Source organism: Stegostoma tigrinum, chromosome 10, assembly GCF_030684315.1.
Source record: "Stegostoma tigrinum isolate sSteTig4 chromosome 10, sSteTig4.hap1, whole genome shotgun sequence".
NCBI lineage: Eukaryota > Metazoa > Chordata > Chondrichthyes > Orectolobiformes > Stegostomatidae > Stegostoma > Stegostoma tigrinum.
The window spans coordinates 47,108,686-47,124,035 of NC_081363.1; the positions used below are offsets into that span (position 1 = coordinate 47,108,686).

General features: G+C 42.6%; 1 protein-coding gene across 4 annotated transcripts; it reads right to left on the bottom strand.

Moving 5' to 3' along the window:
* Positions 1–2,263: 2,263 nt before the first annotated feature.
* bmp4 (bone morphogenetic protein 4) lies at positions 2,264–15,132 on the bottom strand. Of its 4 annotated transcripts, none has more exons than XM_048538247.2 (4): positions 14,904–15,132; positions 9,531–9,647; positions 8,556–8,914; positions 2,264–7,920 (listed from the first exon to the last, which is right to left on the bottom strand). In XM_048538247.2, the coding sequence occupies exons 2-4, from the start codon at positions 9,557–9,559 to the stop codon at positions 7,088–7,090; spliced, it is 1,221 nt and encodes a 406-aa protein (XP_048394204.1). In that variant the 5' UTR covers positions 9,560–9,647; positions 14,904–15,132; the 3' UTR covers positions 2,264–7,087. The 4 variants fall into 4 exon arrangements, with proteins under 4 accessions (XP_048394204.1, XP_048394208.1, XP_048394205.1 ...); XM_048538251.2 differs by having other exon boundaries at positions 8,556–8,862; positions 9,527–9,647; XM_048538248.2 differs by lacking the exon at positions 14,904–15,132 and adding an exon at positions 10,082–10,262.
* Between the last annotated feature and the right edge of the window lie 218 nt (positions 15,133–15,350).

The following is a 15,350-nucleotide window of genomic DNA, read 5'->3' on the forward strand; positions in this document are numbered from 1 at the left end:
CAAACAAAATCTAATGTAATGTGATACATTTCCGAGTTATGATGGTGAGTGGCTTGGAGGGGAACTTGTAGGTAGTGGTGTTCTGACAAACCTGCTGCCCTTGTCCTTCCAGATGGAAGCAGTTGTGGTTTTGGAAGGTGTCGACTAAGGGTTTTTAATGGATTTCTGTAGTGTATCTTGTAGATAGTAGCAGCAGTGTGTAATGAGCATTATTGGTAGAGGGACTGGTTCTTTTGGATATGGTGCCAATCAAGCGGGCTGCTTTGTCCTCGATAGTGTCAAGCGTCTTGAGTGTTGCCGGCGCTGCACTCATGCTTGCAAACACAGAACATTCCATTACACTCCTGGCTAATGATATATAGATGATGGACAAGCTTTGAGTTATTCACTGCAGTATTTCCTAGCCTCTGACCTGCTCTTTTACCTACTGTGTTTATGTGGCAAGCCCAGTTGAGTTTCTGGTCAAGATTAACCCAAGGATGTTGATAGTGGGGAAACTTGGTGATGGTAACACCATCGAATGTTAAGGGACAGTGGTTAAACTGTCTCTAATTGGAGATAGTCATTGTCTGCCATTGGTGTGGCATAAATGTTACTTGCCTTTTGCCAGAGCACGCCTGGATATTTTCCAGGTCTTGTTACATTTGAACATGGACTGCTTCAGGTTCTGAGGAATCACAAATGGTGCTGAACATTGCGCAATCATCTTTGAACATTCCCACTCTGATCTTGTAATGAATGGGAGATCATTCATGAAGCTGCCAAAGATAGTTGGGCATAGGGCACTACCCTGAGAAACTTCTGTAGAGATGTCCTGGAGCTGAGATGACTGACCTCCAGCAACCACAACCATCTTCCAATGAACAAAAACAGGAGTTGCTGGAAAAGCTCAGCAGGAAAAGATGGCAGCATGTGTAAAGAAAAAAATCAAAATAACCAGTTCTGAGGAAGGGTCACCGGACCTGAAACGTTAACTCTGATTTTTTCTTCACAGATGCTGACAGACCTGCTGAGGTTTTCTAGAAACTTCTGTTTTTGTTCTAGGTTTACAACATCTGCAGTTCTTTCAGTTTTTATTTAGCATCTTCCTATGAAGATGTGTCTACTTACCACACATGGATTGCAGCAGTTCAAGAATTCAGCTCACTACCACTTTATCAAGATCAGCTAGGGACAGACAATAAATGCTAGCCAGCCATGTCCCACAAGAGAATTAGAAAAACAAAACTGAAACTGACAGCAGTAGTGCACCGGTACATTAGTTGAAACTAACAATACTCAGCAGAAATTTGCAGTCTAAATGGGACACTCTGAGCTGCATGGCACCACGCTAAATACTGTGTAAATCGATCATTCCCATTCCTGATGTGTTTTGATAATATTTTCTCAACCACTTTTAGTTGTTGGGTAAATAACAATTCCCTTGACATGAGATTGCCCTCTTAAAAAGAAATGCTGCTATTTTTAAACTCGACTTTCATGTAGGAGGCAAGTGTGTACAAATGAATATTCGAATATATTTACAGCTGGATAATTTCAAAGGAACTGAATGTAATTTATCTGTTTTGCAAAATACTGCAGGAATACCCTTAAGAATTGTAACACTTTACTGTGAACATCATTATGTACCAGTAAAGGAATGCAGAGGCAGTCAGTCCACATAAACAATTCTTGCCAACAACGAACTGAATGGCTCTTGAACATTTCACTGAGTGATTGCAAGGTAGTTGATCTAACAATCCAATTCAATTAAAATTGAGGTGTTACCTAACTAGAAGCTACTGTGGGCACACCATGATTGCAGAATGGGATCTGGTACAAGTTAAAGAATGGTGGCCAAAGTTCCAGATGACCTCAGATTTATGGTGGATAGGATCTGGGCAGTCAGCCAGGAGTGCATCAGAATAGTCACGCCTGGAGGTAACAGACAGAACAGAACTTTTTTTCCCAGTGATTTTTCCTTTTAAAATATCAAATAGTTATTATGAACAGTTCTTTTATGTATTACAGATTCTTCATTCTCCAATATTAATTATTTTCATTGCCATTACAAAGGAACAGCCATTTTCATAAATGGGAGAAAAGTATTTCCCTTCGCTTCACAGTTATCCAAGGATGCATTACAAATGTTGGGGTTTGGTTTGCTGGATGACAGCAAGGATCTATGAAGAACTACGTACATGTTTTAAGTTTACTGCCAGCCATCCACTATTATTCTACATAAATTTTTAAAAGGAAAGAAGTGTCAAAAGACAAATGGTGCTTACTTTTTGTTAAAATGGCTCATTTATTTACTGACTCATAAATATGCATGTCATCAATCCACACACATACTTTCCGAATCCATTTTTTTTACCAAAACAAATAATTGCAGGCATTTATAATCAATCACGTGGATTTGGATTGACCAAATGAGAAATTTTTAAATAGCAACTACAAAAGTAAACATTTTATTGGTAATGTGTTAACCATTTTTCATCTTTAAAGTATGTATCATTGGCGATGCTCCATGAGATTTCACTTGAAATTACCTTCTCTTAACATTTTGTAAGTTATCACAAAAGCAAAGTGCTAACAAATTAATTCAGGTAGAGAATTTTGTAAAAACATAGCAGAGGGGATCTTTACACTGAAGGCTAATGAAAACCAATCTCAATGTACCTCTGTGCAGACAGCTGCTTCCGGGTAATGAGAATAATATGTTGATGAATAATTGTGACTTGAATTCTTGTACTACCATTTCACTGTAACTGTCAATCTATAACTTGTACGAGCAGTATGATATCACATTGCTAAAACCAAATTATTCGGCACAGGAGAAATCTGGCACACTGCATAAAATGGTTAAAATTTCAAACAGATAGAGCAGCAAGATCGAGGTGTCAGGATCACCTAGTTATTTAAATTTATTGTAGGTAGTTTTGAAATATGCCCCAAAAATCCAAATCCAGTTTTACTGCTGGTTTGATATCACACCATATGTACCAGGCCTAACTTTATATTTTAGCTGACTTGAAAATTGCTGTCTAACCACAAATAAAAGTACATTGCTAATCTTTGAAATAAAATCTAAAACTTGATGTTAAATGGAAAAACTTGACAAATTTATGGTGGGACTATGATACTTTCCATCTAAAGGAAAAATTAAATTGAATTGAGTTTGTAGTTTAGAAGATCACAGCAATTTATGCATCAACAAAAATAATCAGAGGGTTAGATAGGGTGGATAGGGAGAGCCTTTTTCCTAGGATGGTGACGGCGAGCACGAGGGGGCATAGCTTTAAATTGAGGGGTGAAAGATAAGGACAGATGTCAGAAGTGGTTTCTTTACTCAGAGAGTAGTAAGGGAATGGAATGCTTTGCCTGCAACGGTAGTAGATTCGCCAACTTTAGGTACATTTAAGTCGTCATTGGATAAGCATATGGACGTACATGGAATAGTGTAGGTTAGATGGGCTTCAGATCGGTATGACAGGTTGGCACAACATCGAGGGCCAAAGGGCCTGTACTGTACTGTCATGTTCTATGAATTGATGATATTTGAATGTATTTGTTACCTAGAGTTCTCAGGTTTAAAATCTGCAAAATCCCAAATGAAGTTTGAGAAAACATCTCAAATTTTTGTACAAAATTTTCATACCTTTTCACCTTCACTATCATTATTCCTTAAACTAAACTCAAAACCAAATCATACCTTTTATGTTAAGCAGAAGCTTATTATTTTGTGGTAATCAAACTTAATAAAGAATACAGTAAATTAAAACATTTGACTGAATTTTCCTTTGAGCTTCATGGCAGCCCAGAAGGGAATCCAAGTGAGTTCCCAGTTTCTGCTTCAATGCAGCTCATGAATTCTTTATTGGAAATGTAGCAGTTTTACAAGGCTGCTCTTGTTTGTGTTTGAATGAAGTTCCAATTTTAGAAAGAGTTCCTTATTGTATTATGTGAAAGTGATTTGTTGCTTATCATTTATTAATTATGCAAATTTACTTATACATGATGACTGTCATACGCCAAAAGTATTCAATGTGCCCTTGCAATACAAAACTGAACATCTAGCATGTAGTGAAACAAATATTTTCCCGCAACAGCCTACTGTGACAGTTTATAGTAGGCTTGAAATGAACCAGCTTTCTACATGTTGGAGCCTGTTGAATGGAACAGATTGGAACAAAGAAGCGATTTTGAAAGTGAAGTGTTTTAACAAAATAATGATTTGATTTGGGTGTACGTAGTTCTGCAAGCAAGACTTAAAGAAAATGAGACTGGTGCAGATATATTTTAACCAAAGACTAAAATTGAAATACAAAAGTGTAATGTTACAATCAGTTAAATAGCTTCAAACGTTTGCTTATGGCGCTAAGAAGTCTAGAGAGGTATGCACATATGCAGGAAGGCTGTCGCTTCATTTCCTGAAGCGTTTTAATAAATGTGTACTTGTTTTCCATGTAGCTCAGAGAATTGAGTGTTGGGAGTAATGAGCAAGCAGACAATTACCATTCCAGATTTTGTAATGGCAGGGCGATGTTATCTGCATGAAGCCTATCAGTTGAAATGTGCGTAATTGCGCTGTCAAAACAGCTGAAGAGCACTCCCCTTCGGCTTATGCCTACTTCAAAATGAAATTCTTTCTTCGGCTTGGTTATGCCTGATATGCAGGCGTCAAAGAGAAGGCAGCAGATCGCCGCCTCGGGCCAGTCGCCTTCTCTGAGAGATAGGACAGGTACAACGATTGTTGGGCAGAAGGGAGAATTGATTTCCTTTGCTGTCATTTTGGAAGCACAAGGACTGTAATGTGGGGGCCGGATTCCGAACACAGCAAGAGGGACCTTTCCGGTACGGACAGCGGGAGACGACAAGTTTGACAGAGGTTTTCTTGTGTTGGAAGTATCACAGGAGGCTGAGATCTAGGGAGGCGTTGCTAGCCCTGCAGCTGTTACAGCTGTGGCAGACTGGGTGTTCTTGCTGCTCTCATTCAATGAAGCGGCACCTTCTGGATGCTTTCTTATTGTTTTGGACAAGATGATGGATATAATTGAATCAATATGGAGCCGGGGCACCAAGGAAATTGGGCCAAATTTGAAGGACACCATTACATGAGAATCAAAGCTTTCTATAAAATAGAACTGAATTTTCAAAAGTAGGTAATTCCCTCAACCATTCATTTTCCAAATCGAGTCAAAATAATTTCGCTCCTTTAAAAAAAAATTCTGGGCAGAAACATTACAAAAAAAGGACATCTACGACAGTAGCAGTTCTGCGGAATGATTCCAATCAAGGTTTTGAATCCAAATGTAAAATTTTCTATCTGGCCATGAGAAAGGTATTGTCCTTACGAATGTGTATTCCAGAGGCATTCATCTCCAAACAGAAATGATCCGTCTGTTTACTAAATATTTATAATTCAAGGATAGAACACAACGGTTGACCACAGGCAAACTTCCAAGGTAAAAATCAGGATGATTTCGAAATAGGAAAAGGCGTCTTGCCTCCACGTGGTATTTTGGTGTAACATCAGTCCCAGACAGCAAGCGTATACTTGACCAAACCAACTCGCCATTTAAATCCTTTCCTACCTCATTTCTGTCTAACAAAGGCTAACATTTGAATTCCTCTTAAACACGACAGTTACATGTATAGTTGCAAATGCGATTGTTACATTAGGTTTTCTTTAAGTCGACGTATAATTCTGAAGCTACGTGACAGAAGTGTAAAGAAATAAATTTGGCATACAATTCTATACTGTTTCTAGTCATTTTTTAAAAAAAGGAACAAAGTCACTTGTGTGGAGCGACCCAAGGCAGACCAGACTACTTGAGGGCTGGAATAAATTCCTAAATATTTCAGACATGAAAGTCGCTTACCCCAACCCCCATCATGGTATACAGTTTAGGAGATATGATGTGGAACGAAAACAAATGTTTCCTGAGGGAATGCAATCATCAGATCCCTTTTAAAGATTTATCCAAGTTGGCCACAGTTGAAAACTAACAGGGCCGTGAGTAAATTGCAGAGCATGGATGAATTTTGCCTGAGGGCCTGATCTGCTTTCTCCACCTGCACACTCCAGGGAGCACAGGCCGAGGCAACTCTTGCAGCTTTCTCCTGGAGTTTGGACCTAAGCAGTCTGCATTTCAACATCCCCAAAAAATTAAAGCTGCATGCAGCCTTGATTAACATCTGCTAACCCTCCCGCTACCTTCCTTCCATTCGTTTGACAATGATTTGCTGGAAGGCAAAACCTTTTTCCATTTGGAAGGGGGATGGGCTGGGGAAAGAGAGGGCACAGATGAAACGAGAAAACCGTAATACAGTAACCCCTGGTGACAACTATATTCTCACTAAAAGGGGATTTCAGCAAATTAAAGTTTAATCACGAGAGAAATTTGACAAATGTTAGTCCAGGGTTTGGCGCAAGGAGCTATTTGATCTGCGTCTAGGTGTTCCTGCCACAGGGTCTGAAATGCCAGGGACATGAAAGACAAACTGTAAAGGAGATCCAGCCGTTTACTGCATCTTTTGCAAGACCACCCTCTCCTTCCCAGCTATTCACTGTCCAATAGTTACTCAGCGAACCAAAGAGACCCATACACAGCTATTAGCATAAGAACCGGGTTTGTTGACATTTTTCATGTCTGCTAGCCTCCGTTCAACCTGTTTTAAAAAAAACACAATTCAGCTTCCCAATAAAGGGACGACAATGCTCAGAGCATTTCCTTTAAGAGAACTCAGTCTTAGATCGATAAAAAAAATCTGCAAAACACTTCCACACTGTGATTTTAACTGAAAAAGTGAAAAATAATAAATAGTACACTTCATGAACATTTATGAACAATATTCTATATTCCAATTTAAACATATACATTCTAATATACAGTTAACAAAGACGTTGTACAGAAATTTATTTTACGTTTAAAATATGACTCATTTTTATTTTCCTTTTATATGTAGTTATAAATATATTTTGTCAAAATATATGATCATATGGTCAACATTTGCACATAAGTCATAAATAATGTAATGGTGAACGCTGTTATGAATAGTGTCCAGACATTTTTTTTTTAAAAAAATCAATTCTTGTTATTTCTCAGCGGCACCCACATCCCTCTACAACCATTTCCTGATAGTTTTTCAGAACAACTTTATCATACTCGTCCAAGTAGAGCATTGAGATGGGACTGAGTTCCGTCGGGACGCAGCAAGCCTTGGGGATGTTAGCATTGACAGAATTGACAAGGGTCTGCACGATGGCGTGGTTGGTCGAGTTTAGATGGTCCGCCAGTGGGAACGGGCAATCCCCGTGACAGTAAAAAGCTTGGTAGCCAGGCGGTGCCACTATCCAGTCGTTCCAGCCCACATCGCTGAAATCCACATAAAGAGAGTGCCTCCTGCAGTGCGACTTGTTTTTCTTGCGTCTCTGGCCCTTGCTGCTCCGTTTCACCCTCCGGGTTAGAGCGTGTCCTTTCCCATCGTGGCTAAACGTTACAAGCAAAGGTCGGAGCTGGGACCAGTCGCCGTGCCTCTGGTGCAGCGATCGGCGGATCCGGACATGCTGGCTTTTAGTCCCGTTCAAGCGGGTGACCTCTACGACTAGCCCGTGGTTGGGCTGTTTCTGCATGGTCCATCTGAGAACCGCCGGGCTCACATCGAAGCTCTCCCACCGTGTCCTGTTCTGGTGAACCAACCTGGTGTCTAAGAGTCTGGTGATCAGCTCCCCCCCCGTCTCGCTCGGGGCTCTCATGATCTCGTACACGTTGATGCGATGGAAGCCGTCGGCCCGGCTCCAAACGCTATCGATTTGTTCCCGGTATAGCCGCAGCTCTGCGGAAGATAGCACCTCGTTGTCGGGCACCACGCTGATATTAAACACAAACCGAAGCTGCGAATCCTCCCTCTGCCCTGGCATCAGCTCCAAGTGTTCTGTTACGCAACAGAAATGAGAGACAACCCTTAAAAATCTCGATTCGCCCACGGATAAATTTGAAATGGCTCGGGACCAACATAAGGTACCCATAATTTAAACCAAAATAAACAGCCTGAGACCAGACCGACTTTACAAAACATGCGCTCGCCTTTTCAAAAAAAAACTGCTGGGTAAGAGGGAAATTAATGCTACCTACTGTTCCCTGCTAAACGCTAATTGCGAATGGCGGCTGTCCTCAGAAAATATTTCTGTCACCTGCCAGAAATCCCCTTTCCACCCCCCTCCAGTAATCACACCGAGCCATGAATTCTAACCAGTGCCATCTAGAACTCCATATAGATACTGTAGCCATCAATTGATGTCAAATAAGATTTTAATTTAAACATTGTAATATACATAATCACGTTTTAAAATTACATACATGGTGTCCTAAAAGAAACACAGGAACAAACAGCGGCTCCCGTAGCTCTAACGCTGAACACAAACTCAATGCAAGGCGATAAATTGCTTATGCATACATTTTACATTAATCTCTCGCCACGTTCTGTTAGCATTGATCCAGCTATCATTACTGCCTCTAATCAATACAATCAGCTCAATGATTCTGCAACAGTGATTACAAGTCCAGTACCTTCATGGTGAAAGCTCCTTACGGTGTTGGCCCGGCTCGTGGATCTCTCAGGATATTCGAAACTAATGTCGTGAGTGACCTCGTCCCCGGACTGCAGTCTATACAGATCCAGCATGTACTGGGGGACAACAGCGGATTTGCTAGGCTGTGGGCGCCGTTGCAGTCCGAACATGTTGAGTAAAGTGGCCTCAAATTCCCGTAGCAGTTCATGGTTTTGCGGAGAGCGACGTCCACCCGCCTGGTTTTGCTCGGTAAACTTTTTCCTCCCTTCCTCTGGTATCAGACTAGCATTACCTCCCAGTAAGACCTGGCATAATAAAATTACCATCAGCATTCGGTTACCAGGAATCATGGTGTCTCTGTGGAGCAAAACAAGCAACAACAAAAAAAACCGAATGAGAATTACGAGTAATCTTCAATCAACGCCCCAGAGAGAGAGCGCACGACACAGAGAAAGAGAGTGAGAGAAGAGATATAATTACTTGGTCTCAACTCGGTTACAGTTAAATAGCCCATAATCAGGCAGATAGCACCATCCTGTTAGTCTTTGTGTTTTCACTATCTTAGTAATTATCTTAGACTGGTTTCTTTGGAAGAAACATGTTCAAAATCTTGCAATGGGCATCTCACCAAACGCCTCGATTTTTTTTGAGAAATGGAGAGAAAAAGACACAATTCGTGCGAAGAGTTTTTTTAAAATTTAAAATGTGTTCACTTTTCTACATTGACTGCTTTTGATTGTTACGGATCTGTCGATTTCCTTCATGACAAGCAAGGTACAAGTGCACCCCCTCAACCGAAACAAATTCTCACCCAACACGGAGCTACAATGTAGGGAAGGACCGCAAGTACATGTTTGAGAGAAATCAAATAAATGGATAAAAAAAAACCACATACATATCGCTACAGTATGAAACCGGGAGTGTGAACCTCTCCTTATTTATTAGAAAAGTATAAAAAGGTCTACTCACTGACAGAAAACAAGGCAGATGAAAACAGTCCATGATTCTTGACAGCCGATCTTGGACAAGTTCTTGAAAAGCTCAGGGACTCTAGAGCTTAGCTGATCGGCTACGTATTATCGAATCCCTCCTGGAACAGTATTTGAATATAATGAGCAGGCTCTCCGTTTCCCCTCGGCGACGTCAGACAGCCCCACCCCAGATGCCAATCAACCCAAATCCCGCCACCGCCACAAACGCACCGCCCCGACGGCCGAGGCCGGCCTCTGCACGGCACTGGCCCCGCCTACAGCCTGCCCCGCCCCCTGCCGTAATACACGCCCCGCCCCAACGATCCAATTTCTAGCCACACCCCCTCCCACAGGCCACTCAGCCGCTGCCCACAGGCCACGCCCTCTGCCGCGCAAATGTCAGCGTGCACCTCCCAAAGCAGCTCAATCACGATGGCCCGGCCCCATCCTGCCCCGCCCCTTTAACTCCCTCCCGGCCGGATCCACACCCGAAACGTCAGCTTTCCGGCTCTTAAGATGCTGCTTGGCCTGCTGTGTTCATCCAGCTCCACACCTTGTTATCGCAGATCCACGCCGCTGCATCTGCCAATCAAACGCAAGTCCCTCCCACTAAAAGTGCCCCAGCTGACGGCCCCGCCTTTACGGAAACCCAATGCGCTGGCCAGAGACGAGCCCTATTGTACACCGTGCTGCCAATCAATACAACCACCCCGCCCAGAATGCCGCCCTGCACACTTTTATCCGTCTACTGATCAATCCAAATCTCCAGTCTTGACGCAACCACCAATCAAAGCCATGACCCACCCTCTGCCAGATCCTCACCGCCCACTCGCTCCCGTCGGAAGCCCGGTTTTTGGCCCTGACACCCATAACCTGACTGTCCTCCATAGGCACGCACCCTCATAGCCTTGCCCCACCCCCCCGACAGGGCCATTTTCCGACCTCAATGTCAATTACCCTATAGACATATGTCCTCATTGTCAATCACCCTATAGGTCGGCTTCTTCACTGTCAATCACCCTACAGGCTCGCTCCTTCACTGCCAATCACTCTACAGGCCCGCTTCTCCACTGTCGATCACCCAATAGACCGCCTCGTTCAGTGTCAATCACCCTATGCGCCCGCTTCTTTAGTGTCAATCACCAAATTAATGTTATAGTTGACAGTGGATGAAGGTTATCTAAAGTTACAAACACTTAGTGATCAATTGGGTCAATGAGCTGAGGAGTGGCTGATGGAGGTTAACTTGGATAAATGGGAGGTATTCCATTTTGATAGTTTTGTGGAACGGAGAGACCTCGGGGTTCAGATACATAATTCTTCGAAATGTGAATTACAGGTAAATGGGTGGTTAAGGCGTTTAGCTTGTCTGCATTTATTGCGCAGGCCTTTCAGTATGGGAGTTGAGACGTCATGTCAAGGTTGACAAGGCCATGGTGAGGTCTCTTCTGGGGTACTGTGTACAGTTCTGCTTGCCCTGCAGAGGAAGGATATTATTAAATTGGAGTGGGCTCAGAAAAGATTTATGAGGATGTTACTAGGAATGAAAGGTTTAAGTTATAAAAATAGGCTGGGACTTTTTTCACTGGAGTGTAGGAGGTTGAAGCGACCTTATAGAAGTTTATAAAATCATGAGGGGCATAGATAAGTAGCAAGGGTCTTTTCACTAGAGACGGGAGTTCAAAACTAGGGACATATTTTTACGGTGAGGGGAGACAGTTTTTAAAAAAGGACTTTAGAGCAGCCTTTTTATACAGTGTGATTTGGGTGTGGAGTAATATGCCAGAGGACATTGTGGATGCAGGTGTAGTTACAACATTTAAAAGACGTTTGAGTGAGTACATGAATTGGAAGTTATTGGAGGCATATCGGCTAAACACAGGCAAGTAGGACTAATTTAGTTTGGGAACACGACTGGCATGGAGGGTAGCAGAATCTAAAACTAGACGGCATAGGTTTAAGGTGAGAGGGGAAAGAATTAAGAGATCTAAGAGGCAATTTTTTTCACAGAGGTTGCAGCGTGTATGGAGTGAGCTGCCAGAGTAAGTGGAGGAGGCTGGTACACTTACAACATTTAAAAGTTATTTGGATGGGTATATGAATAGGAAGGGTTTAGAGGGATATGGATCAAATGCTGGCAAATAGGACTAGATTAATTTACGATATCTGGTCACCATGGATGAATTGGACCAAAAGGACTGTTTGTGCTTTATGACTCCATGACCTGATAGACCCACTCCTTCACTGTCAAACATCCTATAGGTCTACTCTTTCAGTGTCAATCGATTTGATTTTATTGTCACGTGTAGTGAAACACAGTGAAAAGCTTTGTTTATAAGCAACACAGGTAGATCACAGCAAACAAAGGATGAACAAATCAAAAAGACTTTGAGGCATACAGGTTACATTATTTCAGGCTAGAGTCTATTCAACAGCCTGATAACAGCTGGAAAGAAGCTGTTCCTGAACCTGCTCATGCCTGTGTTCAGGCTTCTGTATCTTCTGCCTGATGGAAGAGGCTGTAGGAGGTCATGACCAGGGTGTGATGGGTCTTTGATGATGATGATGATGGCTGCCTTTCCACAGTCCATGGATGGAATATTGGCTTCTGTGATGTTCTGGGCTTTGCACACGACCTTCTGTGGTTTCTTACAGTCCTGGGCAGAGCAGTTGCCATAACAGGCTGTTATGTACCTAGACATTATGCTTTCAATGGTGCACCTGTAGACGTTGGTGAGGGATGTTGTGGCCATGCCAAATTTCGAGCCACCTGAGGAAGGAGTCGTTATTCTGCCTCTTTGACTGTCACACTTATGTGGAAAGTCCAGGACAGGTTGTCCGTTATCATCACTGAGGAATTTAATGCTCTTCACTCTCTCTGGACCTCAGTTCCCTTGATGTAGATGGAGACGTATTCTCCTCCTTTCTTTCTGACATTAATGATTGGACCTTTAGTTTTGCTGACATTGAGAGACAGATTGTTTTCATTGCAGCACATCACCAAGCCTTTTATCTCCCTTCTGTATTTTGAATAATCGTTGTTAGCTATCCATCCTAGTATGGTGATGTCAGCAAACTTGTAGATGGCATTCTTTCAGGATTTGGCAACACAGTCATAGATGTACAGGCTGTACAGTCGGGGGCTGAGGACGCATCCTTTCGGGGGCTCCAGTGTTGAGTGTTATTGAGGAGGAGGTTCAGTTAGCTATCCTCATTGATTGCGGCCTGTGGTTCAGAAAACTGAGGATCCAGTTACAGAGGGCAGAACCGAGATCAAGATCACTAAGTTTTGAAATAAATCTGGAGGGGATAATGGTGTTGAAGGTGGAGCTATAGTCCACAAGAAAGAGTTTGCCATAGATATCCCTGGCACATTTAGACAACAAAGATGAGTGCAGGGCTAGGGATATGTCATCCTCTGTGGGCCTGTTATGTCAGTAGCCAAACTACAGAGAATCAAGGCAGGTCAGGAGATTGGAGTTGATGTGGGTCATGACCAGCCTCTCAAAGCACTTCATGACTTCATAGTCACACTTTTTCACCGTCAACAACCCTACATGCCCACTGATAAAGTGTGAAGCTGGATGAACACAGCAGGCCAAGCAGCATCTCAGGAGCACAAACGCTGACGTTTTGGGCCGAGACCCTTCATCAGAGAGCAGAGATGCCCACCGCCTCACCATCAATCAATTAATCTATAGGCCTGCTGCTCCACTGTCAATCACCCATTAGCCTACTTTTACTGTCTATCCCCTTTGTAGACCTACACTTTCACCATCAATCACCCTACAGGCCCATTTCTTTAGTGTTAATGACTCCACAGGCCCCCTCGTTCCCAGTCAACACCCCTGGGCATACTCTTACACTGTCAGTTACCCTACCGGCCCACACTCGCATTGTCAATCACAGTACTAGGCCACGCCCCCACCACCAGCCGTCGCCCGGGCTCCTCCTCCATTGTCAATCACCAGGCAAGCCCCGCCCTTTCAGCGCCCACAAGCTGCGAGCCAGTGCATGGACCCCATTCAAACCGCTGGGCGAGGAGGCTGAGCACCTGTCAATCACTGCAGGGCTCGTAGCCTCAGGCTGCAGTGGCCGAATTCGGCATCGCGCCGAATATGAAAGGGAACTTAACACATGGCCTTGCGGTGCTTCAGCCGGGCATGCGATTTTCACATTCCGCCAGAATGAACCCACGGGAATGCTATAATAAACACGGAAAATGCTAAGAAACACTCACCTGAAAAGTAGCATTGTTATAGAAGCACTGTGCATTACACAGGGCCACATTCAGTGAAGGATCGTGTGCATTTTCAGTCTGTATAACAAACGGCTAATCGATGCGACAGAATTGATATCACTATGGTCGCATTTTTTTAATCAACCATAACACCCATGAAACTGGCGACACCATTTTTATGTCGGTGTTTCACTGCACAGAAATATCACTGGCAATTTTCGTGTACAAATATTGCCGTCAACCTCCCATAAGGAAACGGTTGTAAGTTATTTAATGGGATATTAAAACTAGGAACTCCGGTATCGTCGTGTCGAGACCCCACAATCATGCACGATATTAAATCGCACACAACAGCATTCCTACAACTTCACAGCAAAACACAAACTCCCAAATAAGTACTAAACGACCCCATCACCAATTTTCACTAAAAGCGTCATGAAAATGTTTCTAAAATGCATTAACGATGCACTGCAAATTACACAAACATTTCACACAGATCACTAAATGTCGGGTAATTCTTTTGAACTTCCAGATAGAGTGTGAAAATTGGTTTGCCGAGGTTTACAGTGAGAAAACAGGCATCTCACCTCAGCATAAAAATGCAACTGGCCTGAACCGCACTCATCCGTTTTGTCTTACGTACTCGTTAATCTTCAATCACTCTCCCGGCTGATTTAATCAAAATCGAAGCAACGATTTCAATACAAAGAGAATCAAAACACGTACGTTGCGAGTGTTTTACACACGATTTTAACACAAGTTGTCTTTCTCCAAAACTATTATTCATAAATTAGCATTGGCAGTTAAATCTAACTCGATACTGGCAATGAACTTTCAAGGAATGAAACCAGCTAAATATTATACACAGGAAAATAAGTCAGTCAATGTTCAAAATACCGCCAATTTCGATAAATACATCCAGTGGATATGTTCATTATAAAGTGAATTTTGAAACTCCGGGCTGACATTAGCGCCCTCGAGTTTTGGTAACTGGAGCACGTGAGATTACACGTATAAGAAGCCAATGTGTAGGTGAAATAACTATTGCCGATTTTTATTGAGTAATTTTCCCATTTGCACAATACAGCAATCTCAGGTTTACCACATATAGCAGCACGAGTTAAAAATGACTCACCATGCAAGTATCGCGTCCGTATACTCCACAATAATTGTATCTAATGCCTCTGCATCTGTAGGTAGAACTTGACAGAATTTTTGAACCAATAAATTCAATTTATCTAAAACGGATTGGATTGAGGTGCCAGAGATGGACGCGCTTGAACAACCCCTCATATTCGACCCATTTTAAGAAACCAAACTGGAACTATCAATTAATCCGACTAATAAAGTGGCCGCCCAGTTTCTGCAATTTGTTGGAAAGTACGTACGTCATTGTGGTATTTTAACCCGAGTTCATAAAGCCTCACTTATGCGATCTCTATGATATTCCACTTCCTTCCTGCAGAAGTGGCTAATAGCAGCATATCGAAGGCGATACGGCGCGTGAACACCGTATATACATAATAAGTAGCATTTTCCTCTCTCACGGTTTTCTTTAAACTAGCCCCGTGGCGTTTCTCTT